The 27,497-nt window shown below is 47.8% G+C and overlaps 1 protein-coding gene across 2 annotated transcripts in view; it reads left to right on the top strand.

The window, feature by feature from the left end:
* The first annotated feature begins 1,846 nt into the window (after positions 1–1,846).
* Positions 1,847–27,497, top strand: part of CAPZB (capping actin protein of muscle Z-line subunit beta) — a 59,484-nt gene continuing 33,833 nt past the window's right edge. For both annotated transcript variants that reach the window (XM_063417306.1, XM_063417305.1), the window contains exons 1-2: positions 1,847–2,005; positions 16,220–16,309. In XM_063417306.1, the coding sequence (XP_063273376.1) occupies positions 2,003–2,005; positions 16,220–16,309 (93 nt within the window). In that variant the 5' untranslated portion in view covers positions 1,847–2,002. The remainder of the gene's footprint in view (positions 2,006–16,219; positions 16,310–27,497) is intronic.

The following is a 27,497-nucleotide window of genomic DNA, read 5'->3' as shown; positions in this document are numbered from 1 at the left end:
GGGAAAAGCTGTGTGTGATTCCTGTGTCTGTGACATCCAAGGGAAAAGCTGTGTGTGATTCCTGTGTCTGTGACATCCAAGGGAAAAGCCCACTGTGACTGCCCTGTCTGTGACATGCAAGGGAGGAGCCATGTGTCAGTCCTATGTCTGTGACATCCAAGAGAAAAGCCATGTGACTGCCCTGTCTGTGACATCCAAGGGAAAAGCTGTGTGTGATTCCTATGTCTGTGACACCTGAGGGAAAAACCTTCTGTGATTCCCGTGTCTGTGACATCCAAGGGAAAAGCTGTGATTCCCGTGTCTGTGACATCCAAGGGAAAAGCTGTGTGTGATTCCCGTGTCTGTGACATCCAAGGGAAAAGCTGTGTATGAATCTCTGTGTCTGTGACATCCAAGGGAAAAGCTGTGTATGAATCTCTGTGTCTGTGACATCCAAGGGAAAAGCTGTGTATGAATCTCTGTGTCTGTGACATCCAAGGGAAAAGCTGTGTGTGATTCCCGTGTCTGTGACATCCAAGGGAAAAGCTGTGTGTGATTCCCGTGTCTGTGACATCCAAGGGAAAAGCTGTGTGTGATTCCTGTGTCTGTGACATCCGAGGGAAAAGCAGAGTGTGACTCCTGTGTCTGTGACATCCAAGGGAAAAGCTGTGTGTGACTCCTGTGTCTGTGACATCCAAGGGAAAAGCTGTGTGTGACTCCTGTGTCTGTGACATCCAAGGGAAAAGCTGTGTGTGTCTGCCCTGCTGTGACATCCAAAGGAAAAGCCCATTTGACCCCATGTTGGCATTTCCAGCTCCCACAGCAAACTGAGGGAAGAGCGTTTGACTCCCCAGGGTCGAGTCTGCAGCACACAGAGTCCCAATGGAGGGTTTTTGGCATTCTGGCAACAAAACTGAGGTGAAACAAGGCCTGACCTGTTCCACAAAAAGCCACAGAGGAAGGTGTTGCTGCTTAATGAATCCTTACATTTTCCTGGGATAATTGTTTTTTGTAGCTCTGAGATTCACACATTGAGAACAAATAAGGAGTCTGGAATTGGGATGTCTTACCTGAAATCACTGCAATGGGAATTACTCCAGTAGGAAGAAAAAAATGCTTTATTTTGGGACAGCCTGAGCAAAATAGAAATGTTTTATTAGTACGTATATCCTAATTTTAGAGATCCTGCTTCATATCACCTCCAGGGGACTCTGCCTTGGTGGGGGGTTGGATTAGATGTCTCCTGACCTCCCTTCCAACCCTAACAAATCTGAGATCCATCCTGTCACCCCTGTCACCACTGCCTGAGCCCTGAAGGCATCCGTGTCAGCTTCCAGCAGGCACCTCCCAGACAATAACGAACACTTCCTTTTAAAAATAATTAATAATTATCCCTCGCCTTAAGCAGCTGGAGGCTGCTTATTTTTCCACATCACTTTAGACCTGGCGGATGCGTTACACGCATGTGTAAAGGGCAGTTTACCTGTGTAAAAGCCAGCTTTAGGGTCACAAGTTTGCTACTCGTTACCTCTTCTGGGTGGCGTTTGCCGTGCTACCCGCCTGCCTCGTGCTGCCTTTCGTTTAAGCTCAAACAAGCGTGTATAAAGATGTTTAAGAAAGCGATGTTGCCACGCAGAGGCTCCGGGAGCGACTGACGGCCGGACCCGAGCAGCTGGCGCGGCCCCCGCAGGCCCCGCCCCCGGACCCGCCCCCGGGCTCTGATTGGCCGCTGCTTTCACCCCCGCGCTGCAGTTGGTGGTGCCGTCCGCTCCGTCCCCCCCGCGCCGGTGGCGTGGTTCGTTCCACCCCGCCCTCCCGCCCCACCGCCGCGCATCCATACTTGGCGATGGCCGGGGAGCCGCGCGCTGATTGGCGGGGAGCGGCGCGGGGGCGGGGCCGGCGGCGCTGACCCGGATGTTCACTGCCGGGCGGCGGCGGAAGCGGACGGGCAGCGGCGTCGAAGCGACAGGGACGGACCGGGAGGCGCCGCCGTTCTACCGCCCCGCGCACCCGCCCAGCCGACATGGTGAGAGCGGGCCGGCCCCGCGCCCTCGGCCGCGGCCCCCGCCCTTCCGCACAGCCCCCTCGCGCCACCCCCCGCGCCGACACCGCCCCCTCGCACCGGGGGGCCTCGCCCGGCCTCCCCCGGGCGGCGGGGACGGAGGGAGGGAGAGCCCGGGCGGTGCTGCCGGGATGCAGGGAGGGGTGGCCTGGCCTAAGGGCGCTGGCAGGGGGGCCGAGCCTGGCAGAGGCTCAGCCCGGCGCTCCGCAGGGCCCGGGGACGGGGGCTCGCCCGGGGGCTCCCCTGCGCGGTTACACGAGGGCTCCGGTCCCGGTCCCGGGCGGTGTTTCCAGAGGGAACGCTGTAGAATTCCACAGAGAGTGGTTCCGCTTTGGCGGGGTATTGCGGACGGCGCGGGTGCAGCCCGGGGCGCTGGGCCCGTCCGCAGGAGCCCGAGCTGTCCCCGTGTGGGGCCGGCCCGGTGTTACCGTGCCGGGATCGCACGGACTCCGGGGTACAGGGCAGCCAAGCGCCGCCCGAGCAGGGGGTGCTGCAGCCCTGGCTGCTGCTGCTTCACAGGGCTGCAACTTTTCTCTCCCACGGGGAGCCCCTGCAGTCTCCTCAGCCGTGTGGAATAATCTCCATCTCGCCGTGTTCCCCTCTCGGATCAGCCCAGGGCACAGGGCACAAACCCCTTGGATTTGCTTTGGTGCTGTGTGAAGGGAGCAGACTCCAGCTGTGGCCCAGGGGAGCTGGCCCGGGCCCTGCTCTGCTCCCTGCCCTCATGGACAGGGGCTTTTCCCAAGCCCCCTCAGGGATGGAGTCACTTGCAGGGAATCACATCACTTTATGCTCTTGGGGGTTTGTGATTCAGGTTTTCCAATGTGACAATTCAGCAATGTTCAAGTGTGTTTAGTTCATGAAAGAACAACCCAGAGCCCGACTCTACAGCAATTTAAATGCTGTTTAACCATGAAAGTGTAATCCTTTACTTCTTGCCTTCATCCATAGGGATTTCAGAGGCAATGCTTTATGTTTTTTCTCTGGTGCTGGCACCTGTGTCATGCAGGATAAAGATCTTGAATGTCAGGTGAAAGGTAAAGAGCCCTTATGATCAAAGTTCTGTTCCTTGTTGGTTCAAACAAGAGCAGGTGCTGTACCTGAGCCCTGACAGGACGGAGCATCTTATTCCAGCTGTGTACTTTATTTTAACACACTGAGATCTGTATGTGCGACACCTGGCTGTGCAATCTCAAACTGGGATTCCAACAAACTGGCCTAACTTCTGCCACTGCAGAAATCCTCACAGGAAAAGAGTTTAGAGAAAACAAGGAGGCTTTGTGTAAAATAACAGCAGTGGTACCAATTTCTTTAAAGGAGATATGAAAATGTGCTGTCAGGAGCATCCAGTGAGGGTTTAAATGTCACTGTCAGTCATCTGGAGGAGGTACAGCACAAATCCTCTGGAAATTTCCTCAGTGTTACAAGGTTTTGTTGCCTTCTGGTTTTTTCATGTTTAGTCACGGAGACTGCTGGGCACAGGAGAAATTTGATCAGAGCTTCCAGCACTATGTGGTAATTTCCAACATGGAGCGGATCTCAGGGATGAACCTGCAGCCTCCAGTTTCAACTCACGTGCAAACCCAGTGTTTAGGGTTCTTCCAGGATCTATATTTTAGTGGTCTGAGACCCAAATCCGAAGTGGAGCACTGAAATGCTGGAACAGCCCTTTCCTTGTTGGCCCCTTCACAGTGGGTGTGGTGCAGGTCAGACACCCCCTGGTCCCTCAGGGGTACCAGGGTCTGTGTAGGGCAGAGAGAGGAGCCTTTGTCTCCTTGGAGGACTCAGAGCTGTGCCCACGTTCCAGTCAGGTTCTCGGGGAAACAGGGCAGGGCAGCACATGAAGCTTGAAAACTGCCTGGGTGGACAGAGTCTGCTGTGCTAAAAACAAATGGGATGCACTGCTCAGGGCAAAGCAGGAGTTGGGAGAGTGATCTGCTGGGATTTCTGCAGTTGTGGGTTATGAATGGACGGAATCCAGTTACTCTTTGTAAAAATAAAACCCTTCCTTTCCAGGTTATGTAAACTGGCCTGATCTGTTAGCAAGGATTTCTTCTGCTATGCAACTCTTGAGGAAAAGGAGGACAATTTTAGCAAAATTTATGATTTAATCATCCATAAATTCAGACTGTCTAGGGTAATGCTGGCTGTGCATCACTCATGTGGGGTTTGTGAGGCAGATAAGGAGCAGTGAAGCACAGCCCAGGGTGTGTGATGTGACAGTAAACCCAACACAAACCTGGTGTGCTGCTCAGGGTCACCAAGAGTTTCAGGACAGGAGTTGTTTGTCTGGAATCAGAGCCCATCTCTAACCTGGTTGTGTCCCTTTTGGACCTCCACCCTGTGTTGTGGGAATGTGGAGACGTTTTCAGTACCCACAGTAAGTCCTTTACACCCCGTGCCTTCTGAGGAACCAAACTTTTGTGGAGTCTGTGTTTTAATAGGCAAGCCAAGTGTGTGAGCTTAGCTAAATGTTATCTTAAACGGCAAATTCCCAAAATAATCGAGGCAGAGGATATCACTGGGATAGGGAATACTGCCATTGCAGTGATGCTTAATCTTGTGGTTTAGTGGAGGGGGAAAACATTCACAAGCTGAAGTTGTTCAAACAGGATTTCCTCTTATGGTAAATGTATATGCTGATATGGGACTAGTTAACATCTGGGAGTGGAACAGAATGAAAGTGCAGCTCAGCTCTTTTGGGTGACTATTTTTAGTCCTTATTACTGGAGTTGAGTTGAGCAATTACTTTCTTTGGGAAAACGACGATGCTGCCCTTCTCAGTTTCTGCTTCCACAGCTGTCAGCTTTGCTTTCCATCCATCCCTTGACTTTCCTGGATGGAGGATGGCTGGGGAGCACGGCTTGCACATCATCATCATCATCCAGCACCTCCCAGTGCTCTGCACTGGTCCAGTTTGCTGTTGGCACATCAGAGAGTCATGGCATGGTTTGATCTGGAAGGGGCCTTGAGGCCCATCCCATTCCATCCCCGCCATGGCAGGGACACCTTCCACTGTCCCAGGCTGCTCCCAGCCCTGTCCAGCCTGGCCTTGGATCCTTCCAGGGATCCAGGGGCAGCCACAGCTGCTCTGGGCACCCTGTGCCAGGGCCTGCCCACCCTCACAGCCAGGAATTCCTTCCCAATATCCCATCCATCCCTGCCCTCTGGCAGTGGGAGCCATTCCCTGTGTCCTGTCCCTCCATCCCTTGTCCATAGTGTGCCACCATCCTTCATGTCAGCCCCCTTCAGGCACTGGGAGGCCCCAGTTAGGTCACCCCAAAGCCTCAAAATTCAAATTTAGACTCGGGATACCTCTGCAGACTCCATGGGCAGTGCCAGTGCCCGTGTTTGTCTTGCTGCCTGCCCTTTGTGGGGATGTTTGGTCCATCCAAGGAGCTCTTGACCCTGCAAAGTGAACCTGTAGAGAAGAGTTTTGCTGAAGAAGAAGAATTTCTCCCCTTTGAGCTTATTTACACTGTGATAGATGCACCTCAAGGTAAAATAAAACTATTTCCTTTGCCTGCTGAAGGGAGCAATTTTACCAGAGAAATGGGAAGTTCTGAAAGGTGCCTGTACACAGTTTAGGGCTTTGGAATCCCAGGATAATTTGGGTTGGTAGGACCTTTAAAGGCCATCTAGTCCAGCCCCCTCCATGGGCACGGACACCTTCACTAGAGCAGGTTGCTCCGAGCCCTGTCCATGCTCAGCCCTGTTGTTTTACCCAACTTTAATCCAATGGGCCTTAATAACTTGTTTTTCCAGATGAAGGAGATGTTTACAGAAGTGGAAGATACTCAAAGGAGATGCTGATCTTCTGTTTTTATCAATATGTTGTAGTCAGTCACTTTATAAAGTGATTCATAAACTGATTTTTAAAGTGCATTATAAAAATTCCTGCTTTCCTGCTGATTGATGCTGGGAGTCCTGAAGAATTTAAAAAGCCTTAACCAAATAAATCTTTGTGTCTCTCCTTAATGCATGGAGAAAGTTCCAAAGCTTGTGGATGCTTTAATTCTTCCTAAGCCTTTGTCATTTCCAGGAATAAGAACAGAAAAAAATCTCTCTTAAAAACATTGGATTTCAAATCTGAATTTCTTTGCACCACAGAGTCTTCATCCCTGAAGGAGTAATTAATGTCTGACCAATACAAGCTTTTCCAAGGCTTCCTGCTCTCTCTAGATGGGCTTTAGCCCAAATTTTGTTTGCTGATAGGTTGTGCTAATTAAAAAGCTTCTCTGACTTGTAGAGCTCAGGCAAGTGCAGTGGGGGTGTGGACACTTCAAACTGGAGTAAAAACTGATTTTTTCTTCATCTTTGGTGTGATGCTTTCTTAAACATTTAATAGTCTGTGACTGAGGGGTTCCCGCTGACGTTCCTGGGGGAAGTGACCAAGATCTGCAGTGCAAACCTGGTTAAGGTGTGACTGAAACACCAGGAGAGTGTGAAACTCTTGTGACTTAAGAATTCAGAGTTCCTGACCTGACCCAGTGGCCAGAATTCACTTACATGTCCTTTGTCCTAAAGCAGGGTGGGAGCAGGTGCTTCCAGACAGGTCCTGGGAGGTTGGAGCTCTGGCCAGTGTGGTAGAGCAGACATTTGCTTTTGAAACTTCCTTGGTGGGGAACGAGGGAGGATGTGGTATTGAGGAAGTTTTAGAGGAGTTTCTCTGTTAGTTGAGCTGAGATGATTTATTATGGGAGGGTGGATTTGAGGAAGGGGCTTTGCTTGTTTCTCAGCTAAATTACTGTAATTCTCTTCCGTAGTGCCAGATGCAGTGGAACCCTGTCCTTCTCCTGCGTTTTTGATACAGTGAAGTTTGGAGTGAGGAATTGAAAGCAGGATCCATTCTGTTGTTTTGTGCCCCAAATAATCTTCTATTTAGAATGACTTTAGTTGCATTAGGTAATACCTGGTGCTGTGTTTCCTGGAGTGATGGTCTGAGCCTGGCACCAAGCAGTAGATTCATTTCCTTGTGTTATCTGGTGCTGCTCTTTTGCCCTCCCTCCCTCTTGCAGGCTTTAGAAGGAAATAAATACGCAGCTTTCTTTGAGCTTCTGCTCTTTGTGCCACACCTTCCCAGCTGGGCTGAAGAATTAGGGAATGGATTTGCAGGCACTTGACTTATCTGGCTGCCCTGCTCGTAAGTTGCCCGCTTTATTCCTGCTCTGTGCAGATTAAACCTCACTAGTTTATACATTCATCAGTGCATTATTTTCAGTGCAGGGTTGGTTTGGGAGCCCTGGCTCTGGGTTTAGCCCCCTGGGACTCGACTCCAGGAGTTGCAGCCATGCTGCAGAGCGTGTCCTTCCCCGAGCCTGAAGGGGACGTCCTCCACAGCGAGTGGAGCCGAGTCCTTTCCTGTGCACTGACTTGGAATTTCAATCACGTCCTTGTTGCAAAGTGGGAGTGTTACGAGCCCGGGTGAAAGCAGAACTCAGGATCTCACAATTTTAGCAGCATCAGCTGAAACAAGACTGAAAGCAGCACTTAAGTAAGAGGATTTTGTGTGGAAGGAAACGTGTTTGAGACTGCACTGAAGACAGAAGCTTAGTGGTTGCCTGAAGCCACCATAAATAAAATACTCTTTCTTCTCTCAGGGAATTTTGTTTGCGTTTCTTCAGGTGATGTTTTCTCTTTTTTCCATTAGACAAACTGCTGAGTTTGAAAGTGATGTCCTGTTACCTGCCTTCCCTGGGCATTTCTGCCTCGGCAAATACCAGGATTTAAAAAGCTTCTGCCAGCCCGGGCAGTGGGGGCCTGGCTGCCAGCCTGGGCTTGCAACCTGAGACAGGCTCAGGAAACAAGAGATGGGGCTTTTGGTGCGTTAATTCAAGGGAGGAGAGAGCCATGAAATGGAGGAATGAGGTAAAATATCATCTGCATTGTGCTGGCTGCAGCTGTATTTATCCACCAGGTGCTGTCACCCTGCAGATCCCGGGGTCAGGAGAGAGGGTTGGGTTTAATCCTGGCTCAGCATTGATGGTGCTCCACTGGGTGGTCAAAACCAGCTTCAGGTAGCCAAGAGTCCTGGGCTAATGCAGAGCTTGGTGAGGTGCAGACTGGCCAGATGTGCTAACTTCACGTGAGAGTGAAGGAAAAGGTGACAGGGATTGAGGCTGGCACGTGTGTGCCAGGTGAGCCCTGCTCCCACAGAAATGTCACCAGTGCTTGGACTGGTGGCAGAGCCCGTGTGGAGCTGGGTGCCCCTCTGCAGGTGTGGTGGAGGGTAGGACAGGCAGGTTCAAAAGTGGCAAGGAAGGCATGAAAAAACTGCCAGGATCTGCAGGTCTGGGAATTACAGCTGAGGAAGGAGTTCTGGGAGGCGTGGATGTGTTGTTAGGTGTGATATTCCTGTGGCTGTGCAAAACCAGGAGCTTCCTGCTTTAAAGCTTGAGTTCCTGGGACAGAGCTGGACTGCTGGGAGCTCTGCAGGGCAGTCACAGAGGCACACCCTGCAAGACCCAAGCAGAAGGCATATTAACCTACTTTTTTGACCTTTGAGGAATGGGAGAACTTTGAGGGAAGAGGGCTAATGAGAGATCCTCTCTGCCTCCTGCCCACCTTGCCAGGCATCCAGTTACTTGCCAGAGTTATCTCCTGAATTTACAACCCTGGCTGCAGCCTCCAGGAGCTGGAAAGTGCTGAGTGTGCATCTGAGGCGGGGCTGCTGTCAGCTCCGTGGAGAGCTGGGATACAGCAAATCCTGAATTTGGGATGTTGACTCTGTGTTAGTTCTGCTGTAAGTAAGCCCAGGGTGTTTGCTGTCACCTTCAGACAGTGCATGCTCCTGCTGCTCTGCAGTGTGTATTTCCTCAAATGTTTTTGATGTGATTTCTCACAAAACAGAGTTTAAGTTGCAGTTGACTGGAAGGAGAACCTGGATCTCTCAGGCCAAGACCAACCTGCCCAACTTTGCTCTTTCTGCAAGAAAAAAACCTCTCCATTTCAATTGAGCAGTTCCAAACCTTTTGTGACCAGGCTGATTGGAACATGAAGCAAACAGTGCAGAGAAGAGAAGAGCATTTGAAAAGGTCATTGAGCATTAGCAGGATTAAAAGAAAGCATCACAAATGACATGTTTGTAGATGGTCAGGATGGCAAATGGCAGCGTTGCATCTCTGCTGTGTTTGTAGTAATTACGGTTTCAATTAAAAAAATAAAAGAAGTGACCCCTGTATAAATTAGGCAGCCCTTCTCTAGGGATGGATTGGGGCTCTTCCTCAGAAGGTTTGAGTGGAAGGCAGGAAGACAGTGTGAAAAACAGGTCACCAGACCTGTGAACCAACTCAGACCTACTGCACTGGGTGATTTCAAAACCTTTTGGGGCACAAACACGTTTGTGTTCACCTCTCCTGGTATGAAACCAGGTGTTGCAGAAACCTCATGAAGAGGTTGCAAAATCAGGCCCGAATTCTTGTCTCTCATTGCTGTGCTGTAATGGGTTATTTGCATTTTGTTTAGCTAAGATTTCCTGTCTGTACTTAGAGCTGACAAATAAAATGTTATTTTTTGTGAAACTGAAACTTAAAATGGGGAAAATCCCCCACTGTGCAGTACCATTAGTCGTAAAACCTGTTGGCAGAGTTGGTCAGGTCTACAGGCAACTTCAATTTCTTTAATCCATTTATTAAAAGTTAAACATGTTTTTTTGCAACTTTTATCTGTAGCCCCCACTTTCCTCTTTCATGTGGGGCTAACAGATTGCACAGTCACTCACTGCCACGATTTATTGGGAAGTGACTTTTTGCAAACTTTATGCTTCACAGGAATTCTTGGCACCAGATGAAAGCCAGTAAATTGCATTGTCATGTTCAATGACAAGTTTAATAAATAAAACATTGTTTCTGTTACCCAGAAGACAAATGCTGGTGCAGAAATCATTAGTGATCCTGGCAAAAGGTCGGGGTGAATAGCTGTTCCCAGAAAGCCTTGGTGCTGCTCCATCCTGCTCTTCTGGTGGCGTGTGATGCCTCTTTTCCTTGGACACATGATGGAGATTTGCACTGGATTTTTATAAACTAAAGTGATAAATTAGTTTTGAGAGTAGACACAAGTATGTGCCATCTGGAAATGCATCCTTGCTGGGAAGGAGGTGCCAAGGAAATGTTAATTTTTCCCTGTGTGCTGTACACATCTGTAGATGTGCTAACAGGGACTGCATCTGGTCAGAAAACACCTACAGGGATGGAAACCACCTGCAGAATGTGCTCCTGGAGATGCTGGATCCTCACTTGTAAACAGTTAGGGAGTTAAACGGGTCCTGCTCCAGACTGTCAGGGGTTGTAGCTTCTTCTCCCTGGGTGAAAAATGTTTTGACAACTGGTTGGTCCATGAGGTTAGGCTGCAGGCAGCTCTGGGTTATTTAGAAGCTCACAGATGGGAGTGTCTTCAGTATGTTATAAACTCACTTGATAATTGTTTTAGAGTTGTGCTGGGATGCTGGGACTTGTCCCGTGGACAGAGAGCTGTCCTGGTTTGGAGGTGGGAACGAGGAAGGGAAATCGGATACAGCCGATTGCAGGGATGCAGGGAAGAGCTGCTGGAGGCTACAGTGATAAACAAGGATTTGGCAAACACCGATCCCTGAGCTTGTCTGCAGGAGGAGGAGATCTCTGGTAGCTGCCCTCAAAGCCCATTGCTGCTCCTTTAATCCGGCAAGGACCTGCCACGGCGGTGCTGGCAGCCTGAAATGGTGACAAGGATCCGATGGCAGCAGCACTGTGGTGCCAGAGAAAGTGAAACTGCCTCGCTGCCCTCCTGCCCATGGATTATTTTAGTTCCTCTTCATGAGGCTTCGGGGTGGATGTATGAGTTACTTGTTCCTAGAGAACCTCTTAAAAGAATTCCTTCTTGTCCCTCTGAATTTCACCTGTGTTCCATTCCTGGAGCAATGGAGGACAAAAGCTGCTCAGTGTTTCTGGGATTTTTGGCTGTATTTGCAGTGTGTACAACACCGGGACCTGAACTCAGAAAACAAGTTGTGAGAGCGTGTTCAGTCATTAATTAATGGGGCTAGAGCTGCTATGTGCTCAGTTGTACTTAAAAGTTAGAGCACAGCAGAATAAAATAAATAATGTGCAGGAGAATGTCTCCAAGGAGGATTCGCTGACTCAAAAGCTGTGACGTGACTTGTACAATTGCTCTGTAAATAAACACAGATTACAGAGGACCTGGGGGAGACAGTACAGCAGCTTCTGCTAAAGCCTTCCAGTCCATCACTTCTTGCTTTTATTTTAATCTCTAATCCTTCTCACTTGGTATTCGTGGAACGGGTGGTGTCAGCACTTGGGCTGTTTGGTCTTGACCGCGGCAAATTGGGCTGAGCTCGTTCCTGAGCGTGCGACGTGGTCAGAAGTGTTTGAGATAATAAAAGCCACTGGATCTGTCCCAACCAAAACCAGGCAAAGGTAAAAGTAGCTGAGGGGAAGGAGAACGAGGTCTACATCAGTGTCTTGTTTTTTAATAATCTTTGACCTTTTATGACTGTCCACAGCAGAGTCTGCGTTCGGGTTTTATTACATTGATGGTTTCCTAGCTGTGCTATTGCTGTTTCTCCCCTAGCACACCTTGCTGTCACAGAGCTGTGATTTATGAGTCCATTACAAATAGTTTCAGATAGCATCTGCCAGAGGAGGGTTAATAGTCAAGGGAAAAATAATGTGGAAAACCAGATTGCGAGGAATATGTGCAGCTGATGGAAACGTCATGAGTGCAGAACTTCTCTGGGCTTTCCCAGGTCAGACAGTTATTCCCCTTCCCATCTAGTATCCTAAAAAGTGAATGCTGACAGCTGAGAAGGGAACCCTGCAACTTAACATACTACTGTGCTTTTTATTACCCAAGGGTTACAATAATTCAACCCTTGCTGCAGCTCCTAGCAGTAATACTATCCTATTGTGTAATTGGAAAAGGGAGTCTTCTGCCCTTGGAGCTCTGGAAGTTGGCAGGGATTAAAATGACAAGCAGAAGGGGAAGCTGGGTATCTGTTTCAATTAAAAAAACTTAGTGTTGTAGTACCACAAAGCTGAAACATTAGTCAGGCATTCCTGTTGGGAGAACTGACAGGAAATAATGTGATTTACAATCTTGGGTATGTCTGCAGCTTGAAAAGGAAGGAAAAAGAGTCATTTGCCGGTTGTGTACTTCTGGCTCTGGATTAATTTACGGAGGTATTTTGCCTGCAAACTGACCAGTGATCAGACTGATCTGATGCTTTGAACTGCATGGCATTGAGCAGATGTTCTGCTTGCGTTGTGTCTTGAGGTTTCCACCTTACATTTTTGCTGTCTGAACATTGAGATTCTGCTTGTACTTTGGATTTGAGTAACCTTTCAGATGCCAGTCGTGAGTAAAACTTGGGTGTGAAGTGTCTCCCAAATGTTTATCTCTCATATCAGGTGTGTGGCTTTTCCAGCTGCAGTAATTTCTAGGTAGGCTTTTCCAGCTGCAGTAATTTCTAGGTACCCCAGTTGTTCTCAGCTGATATCACTGGGTTTGCTGGTGGAAAAGATTTGGTGGAAAAGATTTTGGTATTATTTGGAAATAATTTGAATTATTTCCCAGGAAAGGCTAAACTGGGAGAATCTCCCACTGCTGCAGCACTGAGCTGTCTCAGCTCTTGGCTCAGGAGCTGTCAAGTGGGGTTAATACAGAAACAGAGCACAGAAGTGAAACCAGCCTGGGTTTGTTTGGAGACACTGCCCAGCTCTGTTTGTGCTCAGAGCAGGAACAGGGTCAGATGAGCAGGAGTGTCCCAGCAGAGGTGTGAAGGGAGATTCAGCCACAGGGCTTTGTGATAAATGGGAGCGAATTCCTGCTGACTGGAAGGCCAGGAGCTTTAAATTAGATCTTTTACTCCTTTTGAGTGGAATGGCCTTGGGACAGGGAGAGCTGCAGGTTTGTGTGAGCCCTCCTGGAAGATGGAATAAGGGTTAAGCCTCAGGTAGCTGGCAGTGGAGAACTGTCCATTGCCACACTTGGGAATAAAGCCTGGGGATTTCTCTAAGTGTATGTAGTCAAAAGCACGTGTAAAGATAGTTTTTAAAAAGCAGAATACTGGTAGTAACTCATCTGTGGGCTGGTGTTGAAAAGAGTGAACATTTTTTGTGGTTTCCATACCTGTAGTAACTACCTGGGTTTTTTTATTTGTGTTTTCTGCACTGAATAACATCTACCCATAATCTGTACATACTCAGCCTTTAAAATTAAGGTGCACAGCTGTGCCCCTTTACAACTACACATTTATACAATTTCTTTTTAAATTTTTCAGTATTTTTTTCTGATTCGAGCCTTAACACAGAGTGCCCAGATGACCAGAGACCTGTGGCTGTTGTGAGAGGGCATCTGTTTTGGAAATAAGCTAAATACAGCAAAGAGACCAAAAAGAAGAGGAGATGCTGACAAAGGAAGCTGTAAACCAACTACTACACACATCCATATAACCTTTTTCCCTGGGGTAGTGCCATGGGAATGCTATAACAGGTGCTTAAGTGGAGATTCTGGATAGGCAAACATCTTTAAAGGAAACTTATTAAAGAGCTTTCATCTAAGCTAATATTTTCAGTCTTTGAGATTCCTATGATCTCTAAATCCTTCAGTGACTTCAGCTGTAATAAAACTTCATTTAGAATTTCTGTCTGAACTCCCTGCTCCTCCACAGGAGGTTGTGGGCTGGATGAAACAGGAATGGTGGAAAATGATCTCCTATCAAGTAAACACTAAGCTCATTAAGTCCTGCAAGCTCAAAGAGCTTGGCTGTGGGAGCAGCCCAGCCTGGGAGCCAGCCTGTCTGATCACCTGCTCAGAGAGCACGACTCCAGGAGCTCTTCTTGGATAAAGGCAAAAATTCCGTGGAAACGCTTTGTCTGGAGGTCTGGTAAAAAACCCTGATCTTCAGTATTTTACAAATTTTACAAAATCACTATCAGTGATTTTACAAAAGAGTTAAGCAAGTGGAAATCCAGCACAGGTGAAGCTGAGAGAAGCAGGTGGGGTTTGGAGAGGTGACAAATGTTCTGGGTTCCCAGAGCACCTTCCTCTCACTGCTGTGTGGGGCTTTGGGGGTTTCGGCAGCACTGATCCAGTCTGCAGTGGCAGCACACCCCTGGCACGTCCAGCTGCTGTAAAAGCAGTGCTGGCACCTGGCTGTGCTTCCTGTCCCTCTGTGCCAGTGCCTGCAGCTGCTCCACACCCGGGCACAGGCTGGAGCCAGGGGCTGTGTCTGACCACACTCCTGGTTTTTTAAATCCTCACCTGCAGAGAAAGAACCAGGAGCAGAGATCCTGGTTCACTTCCCTGCTCAGTTCTGAGATGGGTTGGACCAGATGTCTGCAGTGCCCCAAGGTCCCACTTTGCTCTGTAATCTGTCAGTTTGTGTTGCCTTTTTGACCATTCCAGCTGGATTTATGCTGGATTAAAGTGACTGTATAACCACAGATTTAGGGACACAGCTACAGCAGAACCTGCCTTTATTTAGGTGCTTTAAAAGATCTGCTGGCAAACTGTTTAATTACCAAAATGTTCTGCGAGAAGCTGAGGAGTCCTGCTGCTCAGCCTTGCTTTTACCTCCTGGATACCGGGGAAATACACTGTACCAGGCATATTTTTGTTTTTCCATTGCCCACAGCCATGTGTGTCAGCTGTGTGTGAACCCCTTGGAGAACCTCTGCCTTAAACAATCCTACTCGTGTCTTTCACAGCTGTTACTGAATATATTGGGTAAAAAATGGTCCCTGCAGGTTCTCTTGGTTAGTCCATAAACACTGCAAGTGTGGATTCTCCTCCATGCAGTGTATTTTATTTTCAGTTTGCCTCTCTGTAAAATACCGACTCTGGGGTTGCAGCTTTAGTGGTGGTTTGTAACAGTGGTGGTTTTTAACATCTTCCCGAGGCTTTTTTGTCTTTTAAACAATTCCAGCTGGTAGAGGAGGACAGAGCATTCCACAAGTGAGGAGCACTCTGTGACTGTGCCAGGTTTCCTTCCTGGATGCAAGAGAGGGCAGGAGGTGTGGACAGTGCCTGGGGAGAGAGATCCCTGCCTGGGCTTGGCTGCAGGGGCTGGGCAGGCACAGGGCCCCTAAAGAGCCTCTGTCCTTGGGCTCTCAGGGCTCAGTAGGTAAAAGTGAGCAGTTCCTTTCCCCTGGCCATCTAAGGAGCAGCTTCCTAAGGGATGTCCACTGAACTGAGCTCTCCCTCCTTCCCTCATTCCACAGGTTTAGTTTAATTGCAGGAAACTTGGCTTCCTGTTTCTCCCTGTCCTGGGGGCTGCTGCGTTGAGTAATGTGATAATGGAACTGTGTTAGTGTTGAAGCTGTTTTAAATAAGACTTTGGGAGCTTGACAGAACTTGGGAGGGTGAAAGGAAACCTCAGCTTTGTGGGATTTGGGTGGCTGGAAATGGCAAAGGGAAAAAGGAGAGGAGGAGCAGTGAAAACAAACTGGTTGTGCTTCACCTGACCTGGGATCAAAGGAACTTGTGCAGATTTTGGGTGCTGTTAGGTCAGCAGGAAAGTGTCTGTTTGTGTCTGTTGGTGAAAAGGACAGCTAAAGGTTATGTCAGGACCGTGGCTCAATTCCTGGAGTGTCTGGGGCACATTTTCTGACTCTGAAGTGGAGTTCAAGGGTGTTTCTTTGTGTGGAAATCGGTGTGAGACCAGCTACAGTGAGCCCTTCAGAGAAAGTTACTGTGTTAGCTCTAAATAACTGTGTCTCTGATTTCTTAGATCCAGCAGCTTTTAGTGTGTGTTTTGTAGGAAGAAGGAAATCATGGATCGTGCTTTGTGTACATGTTTCATTCTGGTTGTCTGATAAAGCTGCAGGGGAGAGGAGCTCTGTAGTTTATCTTGGTTGCTGGTTATCTCCAGCTGATCAGTGCAAATGAGGAAGTGTTAAACCTGCTTCGGGAGAAGGAACTTTCAGTTCCCTACCCCAGGTTATTATTGAGATAGTGTGGAAAAATAAAACAACACATTAAACACTTACACAAACATCAGAAGCTGTTTTGGTGGGTAAGAACTGGAGTCCTTTCCATCAGCTGCACGGTGTTAAGTTACCAAGTCAATAATCCACAAGCAAATGTAATGAATTTTACCTGTATTAATGCAAAGCCTCTGCTGGAACTGGGAGCTGTGTGTGTTACTGTCCACCTTGTGACCAAGGGCTCTTCTTGTCCCTGCAGAGTGACCAGCAGCTGGATTGTGCCTTGGATTTGATGAGGCGCCTGCCTCCGCAGCAGATAGAGAAGAATCTCAGTGACCTCATTGACTTGGTGAGTACTGGAGCTGTCCCCAGGAGGTGGCAGTGCCACAGGCCTGGTGTGTGACAGCTCCTGGGGCATCTCCAGGGTGTGGGCATCTGTCTGTCCCCTTGTCTTCTGGCAAGGTTGAACAGCAACCATTGGCTGAGCAATGTCAGGAATCCACGATTATTTTGGGCTGTGTGTGCAGGACACTTGGGGACGAGGGGTCATTAGGAGCTCTCTTAATGAACCTGTCATTTTGCCTGGTGAAATTTTCTTAAAGATTTTACTGAGAGGAAAAAAAAGAACAGAAATGTTTGTACTTACTGCTTTTCCTCTCTCGTTTTTTGGGTGAAGCAAAGGATAAACTGGACTATAAAAGTTACTTTCCATTGCATATAAACTAGTTGGCTCATGCTCTTGGATACAGATCAGACTGCTTCCATCTCTAGTCTGTGGTTCATATACTGGTTGGATTGTTAAAGGTTGAATATTATTGCTTGTTGGTCTCTGCAAGTCAGTTTTACCTCAGCTCCTTGAAGACTGCTTTCTGAACCACTAGTAATCCATACATTTGTTAACATTTGCAATAGATAAGGTATAATATTGTCCCTAGTTAGATATGAGTTACCTATCACCCTCACTGCAGGCAATCTGATCATTAATGGTGTCCCTTATATCCTGTTTGGGTGTCCAGGGATTTCATTCCCAGCCTGTAGTTTGCCCCTCCTGAGGCTCATAAAAGCCTGTGCCGGGTTGGAGGCTGCTGTTTGTATTTGGGACAGTGTGTACGGATGGGTGCAGACCCTTGTTATAGCACCCTTGGGTGTTACCTCCTGCTGAACACCCTGCTGGGGGAGCTCTGGGAGCTGCACTGCCTGTGCTGCCCCACATGCTGCAGAGACACTGCTGGGAGTGTTTGGGCATCTGGAGAACACCCAAATCTATTTATAATTTGTGCTCTATCAGACGTTCTGCAGTCTAATGTCAAAAACCAAACCTGGCTGACCATCTTGTGTCTGATAGCTTTTTTTTTCTGCTTGTCCCTGGAACTTGTGTTGTCCTTTACACACTGCTAGGGAGGAAAACTGACTTAAGAAGGATTTCTAGGCTCATTACAAGCTGCACATCCTGTAATGCATGTTTGGGCTCTAATAACCTGGTTAGTGCCAACTGTCCCTTAAAACAGTGTGTGGCACAGTTGCCTCTGGAGTAATTGAAGGTGTTACTGAAATATGGATTTAATCTATACAGAGTCTGCTAGTGGGAAAGCTGGATTCTATTGTCCAGTCTAAATACATGGCTTATTTCTGACCTAAGCTTCTAAATCTGTGCAGAAGAGCAGCTGCTCACCAGGTAGAGGTTTGGCTGGGGAGTGCTTCTAAAGCTGGTGTTGGTAAGCTATGGTCAAAAAGTTGTGGCTGACTTAAATTTATCAAACTCTAAACATTTCTTTTACTTATATAAGCCAAGGTACAGGTAAGAGAGCTCTGGGGGTCAGGAAAGAAATTATTCCCTGCAGCAAGGGATTATTTCTCTCTCTTGAAACCATTTAGTAATTGGCTACATCTGTGCCCCCAAAACTCCTGGCAACCTGAAGCAGGGTTTTTGTGGCTGTTGCCCGAGGTAGGACACGAGTAACTAAATCACTGATCTGATCTGGTGTGACATGCTTGGTTTGGTGATGGAATTGGGAGGACTGAGCGGGCATCAGGGTTTGAGCAGCTCCCAGGACCACTCAAAACAAGGAGTTGTTTGGGGAGCCATGGTAAGCTTGACTGTGTAATTGGTCTGAGGTTTTTTAATGACTCAGAAAATTGCTGGGTACCTCTAAACGCTGGAATTACTTTTGGATGGTGCTCATTAGTGCTCTACATGCTTTCCATCAGCAACACGCTCCCTGGGCTCCTTTTCATAACATAACATGAACCAGACCAGCTTGGTGCTTGTTAGGAGGAGGGTCTGTGACCCCCAAACGAGGCACTGCACCCCCTCCTCTGGGGCAGAGATGAAATAATTTGTTAAATCCAGCACTGTTCCTTTATTGTTGAGACACCTGTAGACCTTTTCTGCAGCCACTCTCAGCCCGACCTCCTGAAGTCTCCACTGGTTAGACAGTCTGTGCTCTGCCACCTGTAACAGTTCTAGAAACATCATGAGCCAGGCTTGAGCAAATAGTTTTTTGACCTTTTTTTGGCGGATTTCATCCAGATCTTTACATGTGAGGTTTTGGTTCTGCTGCTTGTCTGAGCAAGAGCAGGTTGATTAAACCTGGGGAAGAATTGTAAAACGTGGCACCCTGACTTCTTGGCCTCCTTGTGCTGGGTTCCCTCGCTCAGTCCACTGCCACAGTGGAGTAGGTGTGAAGCAGAGGCTCATGGCAGTATTTGCTGTGGAGTTCAGGGTATTGAAGTCTGTTTGCAGCTCAGTTTGCCGTGGTCTTTTTATAGGATTTGATCTCCAGACTGGTGGTGGCTGCTTGCTTAAACTCCCTTGAAAGGAGAGAAGATGGCTTAGAAATGTCATTGTATGTAAAGAGTTTTCCAAAACACAGTGAGAATCTGGCATCTCCTGTCCAGAATCCCAGAATGGTTTGGGTTGGGAGGGACCTTAAAGCTCATCCAGGGACACCTTCCATGAGACCACCTCGCTCCCAGCCCCATCCAGCCTGGCCTTGGGCACTGCCAGGGATCCAGGGGCAGCCACAGCTGCTCTGGACACCCTGTGCCAGGGCCTCCCCACCCTCAGAGGATGGAATTTCTTCCCAATATCCCATCTAACCCTGCCCTCTGGCAGTTTAAAACCACTCCTAGGCTGTAATTCCTGCTGGGAAGGAAGGATAACTTCACTGAATTCCCTCCCTGAGGTTCCTCTTACTCTATCCATGTTCTGCTGCTTGTGGCTCATAAAAGAGCAGCTTGGTCCCCAGCTGAATACATGGAGTATGCCCAGGACTGTCCAGGACTGCCCCCAAGTGTTGTGTGGACAAGGGAAATGGCCCAAACTTGAACATGAAGTAAGAGAATGGGTGGAAGAAGAGAATTTTTGGGTCACTGGCCCTCATCAGCCCAGACACTTTTCATGCATTAGCAAAACAGTTTGTGGTTTGCCCTTTCACCACATCTGTTGTTGGGTTTTTCAGACTGCTGAGGCTTCAATTAGAGTTCATTAGAGACCTTGTCAATCACAGCCCTCCAGAAGTCCTGCCTGAAAGAAGCTGTGCGTGGTGCTGGAAATGGGCCTTGGCATGGAATGCTCTGCTTGGGGCTCAATTAGTCATTATTTGTAAATACACTACTCAGAGGGGACTTCTGAATCTCTACAGAACGAGTTTGCTGTAGGCACAAACCTTTTTAAGGACAAATAATTTAAATTGGAATAATTTTCCTTGGAGCTCCTCTGGAAACTGTGAGCCTTGGAGCATCTACCTGTGGGCCAGGTCCAAGCTGAGAGGAAGTTCCCAAAAGGGGAGAGAGGAATGTGATTGCACTGCTCTTAAATGAGTTTGTTGTGAAGATGCCCCAAGACAAAGGCTGGACTTGATGAACTTCAAGGTCTTTTCCAAATCAATTATTTGGTGTGCAGTGACTGCACTCGGAGCATTAGCTCAGATGTTAACTCAGATGTTAACTGTGTCACATAAGAGCTGTGTCACCTCCTTGTTGGCTCACATTTTGCAGGGGTTCCTGCTGCTGATTCAGTTTGCTTCCCATGGAACCCCATTGTGAATCTCATCTGTTCTCACCACCTGCTGGAAAGGGACTCTGAGGGTGTTCCCTGGTTGGAAACACATCCTGGAGTCGGTCGAGTGAGGTTTTGTTTGGCTCATGGAAGTCCCACTGGGCAGGAGGTGAAGGAGGGCAGCTGGTAGAGCTGGTAGTGGCTCAGCAGCTCATCCTGGAAGGGCAGAGCAATCCATGGCAGTTGTCTTCCTGCCTCCTTTTCCTTAAGGGTTTGGAGAAGGTCAGCCCTCTGTACTGCTAGCTGTGCTCTTTCCAAGAGCAATCCCAAAGAAGGATCAGCTCTGGCAGTGCTGCCGTGGAGGGTCCCTGTCCAGGACACCTTGGCAGCACAGGACAGCGTGGGTGAGTGGTGGCAGCCTCCAGAGTCCTTTGGGGTGTTTTCTTCAGAGAGCTTCAATGATGTCTTTGAGAGCTGAGGTGGCAAAGGTGGAAGGAAATCAGATTTATTGTCCTCATGGGCCATGTGCAGCAAATAACAGATCTGTGACAGGATTGCCTTGTGGAAGTTGATGCACTCTCACTCTTGGTAAAAGTTAAGCAGGTCCCTTTAGCAAGTACAAATTTCCTGCTGAGTGTTTAATCTGGATGTTTGCCTGCGTGTATATAATATAAATTAGATGAAAAATCTAGCTGAGTCAGGAAAATCAGATGCCTGGCATGAAGTGGGGACAGAAAATGGTCCTCCCAGAACGGACAGGCTCACCAGGAGAGGGAGGGTTGCTCACAGCCACAGCTTTGTCCCTCTCTTCTCCCAGTAAATCTGGTGTAGAAACAGCAGCCATTCCTAAAAGTGAAAGCTTTCTTGAAGAACAGAACCAAGTAATGCTGCCATGGAGGAATTAAAGTGAGAGTTCTTTATAGACACAGCAGTCATAACTTTGCTGGTTGTTTTTTAAGGCTCTGTTTGCAATTAAAGATCTGGGAGGTGATCAGCTCTCCTTCCTCATCACAGGGGAATACTGAAGTATTTTTAGTAGAATGTGTTACTTTTTAGAAAATCCCGGAGTGATGAATCTTAAAATGTGTAAACTTATGATTTTGAAATATTTGAACACAGCTCAGGCTGTCGCTTCACGCGAGCTCCAGGCAAATCCCAAATCCGCTTGCATGCCTTCAGTCTCTGAGATATATGAAGCTCCAGAATTTACCCCCAGGCAAACTGCACTGCTTGGGCTGCACAGACCATAAAGAACATGAGAATGTGACTGGAGCTTTTTGTGTTGGGAGCTCAAGAGCCTGAGCATTGTGGGGAGAGATAAAATAATTGGATGCAGATGGCCAGCTGGGCGTCTGGTGGGGTGGAAGATGTTTTTAACAAAAGATCAGATCCAGTGAAAGCTGAAAAAGAAGGTGGTGGGAGCAGAAGTGCATTGACAGCCCTGTGGGCTCAAAGCTGAGTCTCTGACCTGCTGTTCTGCCTGGACTTGCTGACCTGTGGGATGAGCTCCCAGCAGCCAGGCAGGTTTCTAACACAAGGATTATTGCCTAAAGGAAGGGGCTGTGGCTCTCTCACTAAATTTATGGTGGTTGAGAGCCAGTTTTTCCATTTAGTGAATGGCTGTAAGCAGGAGTTTTTCCAGCTAGCAAAGATTACCCCTGGATATCTTGATGGTAATTTGAGATAGCAATTAATATATGTAAATTGTTAATGTGATGCTTGGCTTAGAGCTAGCAACCTCACTTCCTGGCATGAGATTGGAAAAGGGAATTTCAATTCTGGCCTTATATCACTTTTTCTATTTTTAAGCCTTTTTGTCTTCCAGGCTCCTGCCACTGCACCGCTGGTGTTAGAGACCCTTAAAATATCTCTTTAAATATCATTTGAAGGGAGTGTGTGTGAAGGTGAATCCTACTTGGAAACCTCCCTAACCTCTTTAAGGATGGAGGGAGGGGAAAGCTGGGACAGACAAATATCACTGGAGAGGAGATGTCCTGCATATCCCTGAGTTGTTGCTGGGTATCCCCACCTGGACTCTGACAGGAAAAGTCAGGAATTCCCAAATACGGATACTCTGTGATGGGGCCTGGGACTGGGACTGGGACTGGGCCTGGGACTGGGACTGGGACTGGGACTGGGTACAGGAGCCTTCCCGTGCAGGTCACCAGGCCCAGCCCAGGGCACTCTGGCTGCCTTTTGTTTCTCAGAAAGGGAATTCAGCAAAAGCCCTGTTTGATCCAGCAAGGCACAGGAGGAAAGCCAAGGTGCCTGTTTTATGAATGGTTGTCACCTTTTTAAATGTAGCTCCTCGAGCTGAATTAAAACATTCTGTAATTAATGTGACATGTCTGCTATGACACAGTTAGCTAGACAAACCTGGATCTGCAACCTTGTTAACATCTCTTTTTCCCAGAAAAGCTCATTTGGCTTAATTTTGGTTTTGCCAATTCTTGCAGTGCTGGAATTCAGTGCAGGCACATGAATAACACTGAGCTGTTCCCAGTATCAGTTGTATCTTGTCTGAACACAAGTCCATTTAAGTGTCATTTCAGAAACAAAGCTTGATGATTGTGTGGCCTTTGGGCCTGTGATGGATCAAATTAAGGTTTAGCCTGTGTGGATTTGTGGGAGTGACTTTCCTGGTGGTTTTAGGCTCGAGATGAGTGGAGCCAGGCTTCCTTCTTGAGTTTCCACAACATCCGCTGGGCTGTGCCTGCCTTCTGCAGGAACAGGAAATTCTGAGGCCGTGCAAGGGCTCCAAAACATCAGAATAATGTTTTATTAGATGAGGGATCTGAGCTGGAGGTGTGCCAGAAGGATTATTTTGTGAGAGGGTCAGGGAGCTTCCATGGGCTCTTCTGTGTTTGAGTGGTTTCTCCAAGCCACAGGAGCAGCTTCTATTCTTCCTTTAGTATTGAAAGTTCACAGGTGATAAAAATACTCACCTTGCTGATGGAATGGGGCTTCTAATTAAGAACTGCCCTCATCACATGCATGTTCAGATACCTGCAGGTTCAGATACCTGCACCTTGCAGATGCAGACTCAGAACACAGATGGATCTGAATGGCTCCTTGGCTAATTTTGCCTCATCTTCCCAGAAATGTAGAAATGTTTGGGTTGGAAATGTCCTTAAAGCTCACCCAGTGCCACCCCTGCCATGGCAGGGACACCTCCCACTGTCCCAGGCTGCTCCAAGCCCTGTCCAACCTGGCCTTGGGCACTGCCAGGGATCCAGGGGCAGCCACAGCTGTGCCAGGGCCTGCCCGCCCTCACAGAGAACAATTTCTTCCTAATTTCCAAAGTAAACTTAATCTCCTTCAGTTTGAAGCCATTCCCCCTTGTTCCTTCTGCTTCTTTAAGGAAAAAAAAAGTATAATCTTTAATTTTGCTGCATTTAGCACAGTTTTCCAGTGTGTAAGATTCCTGTGGAGGTCAGTAACGCTGACCTCTGAATAAACATGGAAAAAGGCGATTCCTTAGGGCTGGTACACCAGGAGTGTTGCTGTTCCAGTGGTAGATGTGGCACATTTCAGTCCAAGCTGTAGAAGGAAACAACAATCTGGGTGTTCTCAACTGGAGTGGACACAGCCAAAACATTGAGTGTGTGGAGTGCAGAATGTGATGCAATTCAGGGTGCTCAAAGCAAGGATGGGGACTGTGTGTCAGACATGGAGAGCTGAGGGATCACTCCTCTTTCCTCCATGAATTTGTTTTTAGATACTTGTTTAAAAATACTTTAAAAAATAATCCAGAAACAATTGTTTAATTGCTCATAAGCTCCTTGAACAAAGAAGTGAGTCCAGAAGGAATGATTGAGCTTAGCTACTCCAGAAAGGGTATGGTTTCCACTTTGGCACAAGTGATTATTTGTCTTGATAGCAGAGCAGTTGCCTTAATTAAAACACTGTCCACATACCTGGGCAGCTCTGCTGGAGATTTGGTTACACAGGACAACAGGATCCTTGTTTGACACGTTTCCCTCACTTTCTCATTCAGGTTTTCTTTCCTCTGCACTACACATCCTTTGTGTATCTCCTTGGAAAAAAATATCCCCCAAACACCGGGCCCTGTTCCTTCTGAATGATGCTGCTGTTCTTCCAGCTGAGCCCCACATATCCTTGTTTTTTTCTTTGCCATTTTCACTGAGGGTGGTCTCACTTGCTGAGCACCCAGAGCCACCAGGAGAGAGGGTGGGAGCTGCTCTGGGGGAACAGGGGGGTTAGGGCAGGTGACAATTCCTGCTGGCTTTACTGGAGATACAAGGTGCAGATTGTGTTCTGCAGGTGACCTCCCAGGGCTCGGAGTGGGGAAAGGTCGAGTCAGAGCAAAGGTGGGGGTCCAGTGTTTGCTCAGAAAAGAACCAGCATTTGCATCACAGTGACATTTATTTGAAGTGATGAATGGAACAAAATCACTGCTTTGGCATTTCAGTTTGGCCTGAGGAGTAGCTTAATTTTTGTGTTTCTACATTTAAGTCAAAATTCCTTGTAATGACTGCTGTACATAAGTGCTCAGGCACCCGGGTGAGTTCTGGCTCTTCGGTTAACATTGAACACCTTAACAAGAAAAATTAACAGCGCAAATCCACTGTTTGAGGTGAGAACTCAGAGCAGCAGTTGCCTTCCGAGCAGAGTTGCCTTTGCTGGGATCAGAAGATAAACTGAATCCTGCAAGAGTCTGAATGTGCACAACAGTAATTTAAATGTTTTAGTAAGATTCAATATTTGACATGGAAAAGAATCCAAAGGACCTAAATTCAGAAGGAATCATAGTCTCATAAACATAAAGCTGAAGTCTTTAAAGCTGAAGTCTTTAAAGCTGCAAATTACCTTGTTCAAATTACTGCCTTTGCCTTGTAAGCAGTTTTCAAGAGTAGAAGAGGAAAGGCAGTGTGCATAAATTGTAAATTCATTCTTAGGAAGTACAGTTGATGTAATAAGTGGTATAAAAATTACATTCTTGGGTAACTGTGCCACACTTGGGTGCTTTTGCAATAATTAGAGTGACATGAGTAGTTCCATCAGCTGGAATATCTGTTCTTTTTATAAATACTGTAGTAATTTTCCAATATTTCCAAGCTAGATGAGTGGGTTTTCTTCTGTTTTATTCTGAAAGACGAGAAGGGGGAAAGAATAGATTGCCTGAAGTCCTGTGGAGTGTCTGTACCAAGGAGACATGGGATATACAGCTTGTTTTACAGTGGAGGGTTATAATACAGTGCAGTATTATGTTCTGTAAGTGTGTGATATAATGCAGTCACTGTTATGGCTGTAGGAATAACCACAGCCCTCAGAAACTGGGAGATCCTGGCCGTGAATATTTGTTACCAAATCATCCACAGATAGGTTTAGTTCAGTAGATTGCATCTTAAAAAAACAACGGGTTACAAGTTCCTTCTGGTCAATATGGGATTGTGCTCTGAGCCCTGCAGAAACCCCACACCAGGCATGTGCTGTTGTTAAAAGAAAGTTTAATCTGAAAGTTACTCATGTGGGGTTTTTTATAAGGGTTGTGGATTCAGCTTTATGCAGAGGAATCAGCCGGGGTTTGGGGTTCCCCGTGAGAACACTTGGTGTGGATGTTTGGGGTTGAAGGATTGCAGAGTGACTCCTCTCGTGCTCCCTTCCCACACGTGCAGTGTAGGCTGCTCCCAGAGAAACAGAGTGGAAGCAGAGGCTTGGGAAAAGCCACTTCCCCCAGTTCTGTTTTCCTCACTGTTACTCACCCCAAGGCAGGTGAGAGGCAGCAGTGTCGTGTCTCTGCTGGTGGCTCCTGGCCAGGGATGTGCTCTGCTCTCCTCTGGGTCAAGCTCCCAGGGCTGGGCTGCTCTGGGCTGCCCGTGCTGGGTCTGGAGGTGGAGCAGGCACATGGAGCTGCTGCCAGCCTCAAGAGTCAGCCCAAAATTAATGGCTCATGGGGGAGAGAAGGAGAGGGCAGAGGGGAGCAGATGTGCTCACAGACACAGAGACATCATTTCACCTACCAGTGCCACCACACTGCTGGTTTGGAACAGCTCCAGGAAGTGTTTGGGCTGTCTGGTCTCAGGAAAAGGAAGAATTTCCTAAAAGCCGCTGCTGCTTGTCCACTTCTGTTTACCCAGGAGTGTGTTGTGGTTTTGAGGCCTCTTCAGCCAGGCCTGCAGGCACCAAACAATGAACTCCCATGAGAGCCCCGAGCTGGTTAAACCCTGAACTGCCCTGCTCTTGGTCTGGGCTCTGCATTCTCACTCACAGCCACATTACAGTCTGTGGAGTACCAAAATAAAAACACTCTAATGAATATTTCAGCTTTTTCAGCACTTTACCAACCATGTCCTGGTTGGCTTTTAAGGATTGTTTGTGTGGGTCAGGTGTTGCATCACTTGCTGGTCGATCTTAGAGCCATGGAATGGTTTGGGTTGGAGGGACCTTAAAGCCCATCCAGTGCTCCCCCTGCCATGGCAGGGACACCTTCCACTGTCCCTCTGCTCCAGGCCCAGTCCAGCCTGGCCTTGGACACTTCCAGGGATGAGGCAGCCACAGTTTGTTTTTTCATTTCCATTTAAGATTTTTTTTTTTTGATCTTTCATAATCTCATTGGTTTATGTGTGTCCCTGCTCACTCTGACTGTCATCCTCTGCATGTTACTGCCTTGTACTTGGGATTAGGAATGTTTTTGTTCCAGGCAGTTTGATCTCTTCTGTCCCATCTAGTGCATTAAAATAATTTTGGGGCTGTTGCACCCCAGATTTGTTTTTTCTCCTCTGAGCTTCTTTCCTTTGAAACAGTGCTAATCCATTCACTGAATCAGTGGCTTGAAGAGAAGAAAGCACATTTCCATGTTTTCTTTATACCTCCCTCCCTCCCCTTTTCATTTCTGAGTTGTGAATTCATCACTTGATGATTAATTTTGCCCTTGATTGCCTTTTGTCCTCATAGTCTCAGTCAGGTTTTCATCTCTATGATGCAGAGTGAAGTGTAGAAGAAATTCCTCACTGCTTATTTCTTTCTTGTTTTGTTAGCACATTGTTACCAATCCATTCAAGAATTTACCAGTTGTCCTGTGATCTGTTGTGTTGTTGGGAAAGGGCATTTTGGTTTAGTCCCTTTCTGTTGCAGTGAAATCTGGACTCTTGTTCCAGCAGGAGACACACAATGAATTGTTTGATGGCAGCAACTGCAGGAGTGGTTGTTGCTGGTCCCTGGGATGGACTGGGGCTGAATGAACATTATCTAGAGTGTGTGCAGGGAGATGGAGTCCCATGTCCCTGCAGGATGTCACAGCCCCTCTGCCACGCTGAAGCAGAGCTGGCAGGGCAGGGAGGCACGGGAGTCCTGGCTCCATGGGAAGCTGTGGAAGATGCAGGACGTGTGTTGGATTTGACATGTGACAGACACGTTTATTCTCATTAGCCAGCGTGGTCACGCTTGGCTACGTGCCTGGAAAGTGCTCTGAACTTGACCCAGGGTGGGAGCTTGGGAATGCTCCCTGCAGTGTGAGCAGGGCACATTCCTCCAGCAGCTCCCTCGTTCCCACTGTAAATATTTACCTGTGTCC

The sequence above is a fragment of the Prinia subflava genome, chromosome 21 (assembly GCF_021018805.1).
Source record: "Prinia subflava isolate CZ2003 ecotype Zambia chromosome 21, Cam_Psub_1.2, whole genome shotgun sequence".
Taxonomy (NCBI): domain Eukaryota; kingdom Metazoa; phylum Chordata; class Aves; order Passeriformes; family Cisticolidae; genus Prinia; species Prinia subflava.
Note: the sequence above shows the minus strand (reverse complement) of the source record. Positions and strands in the feature narration are given on the sequence as shown.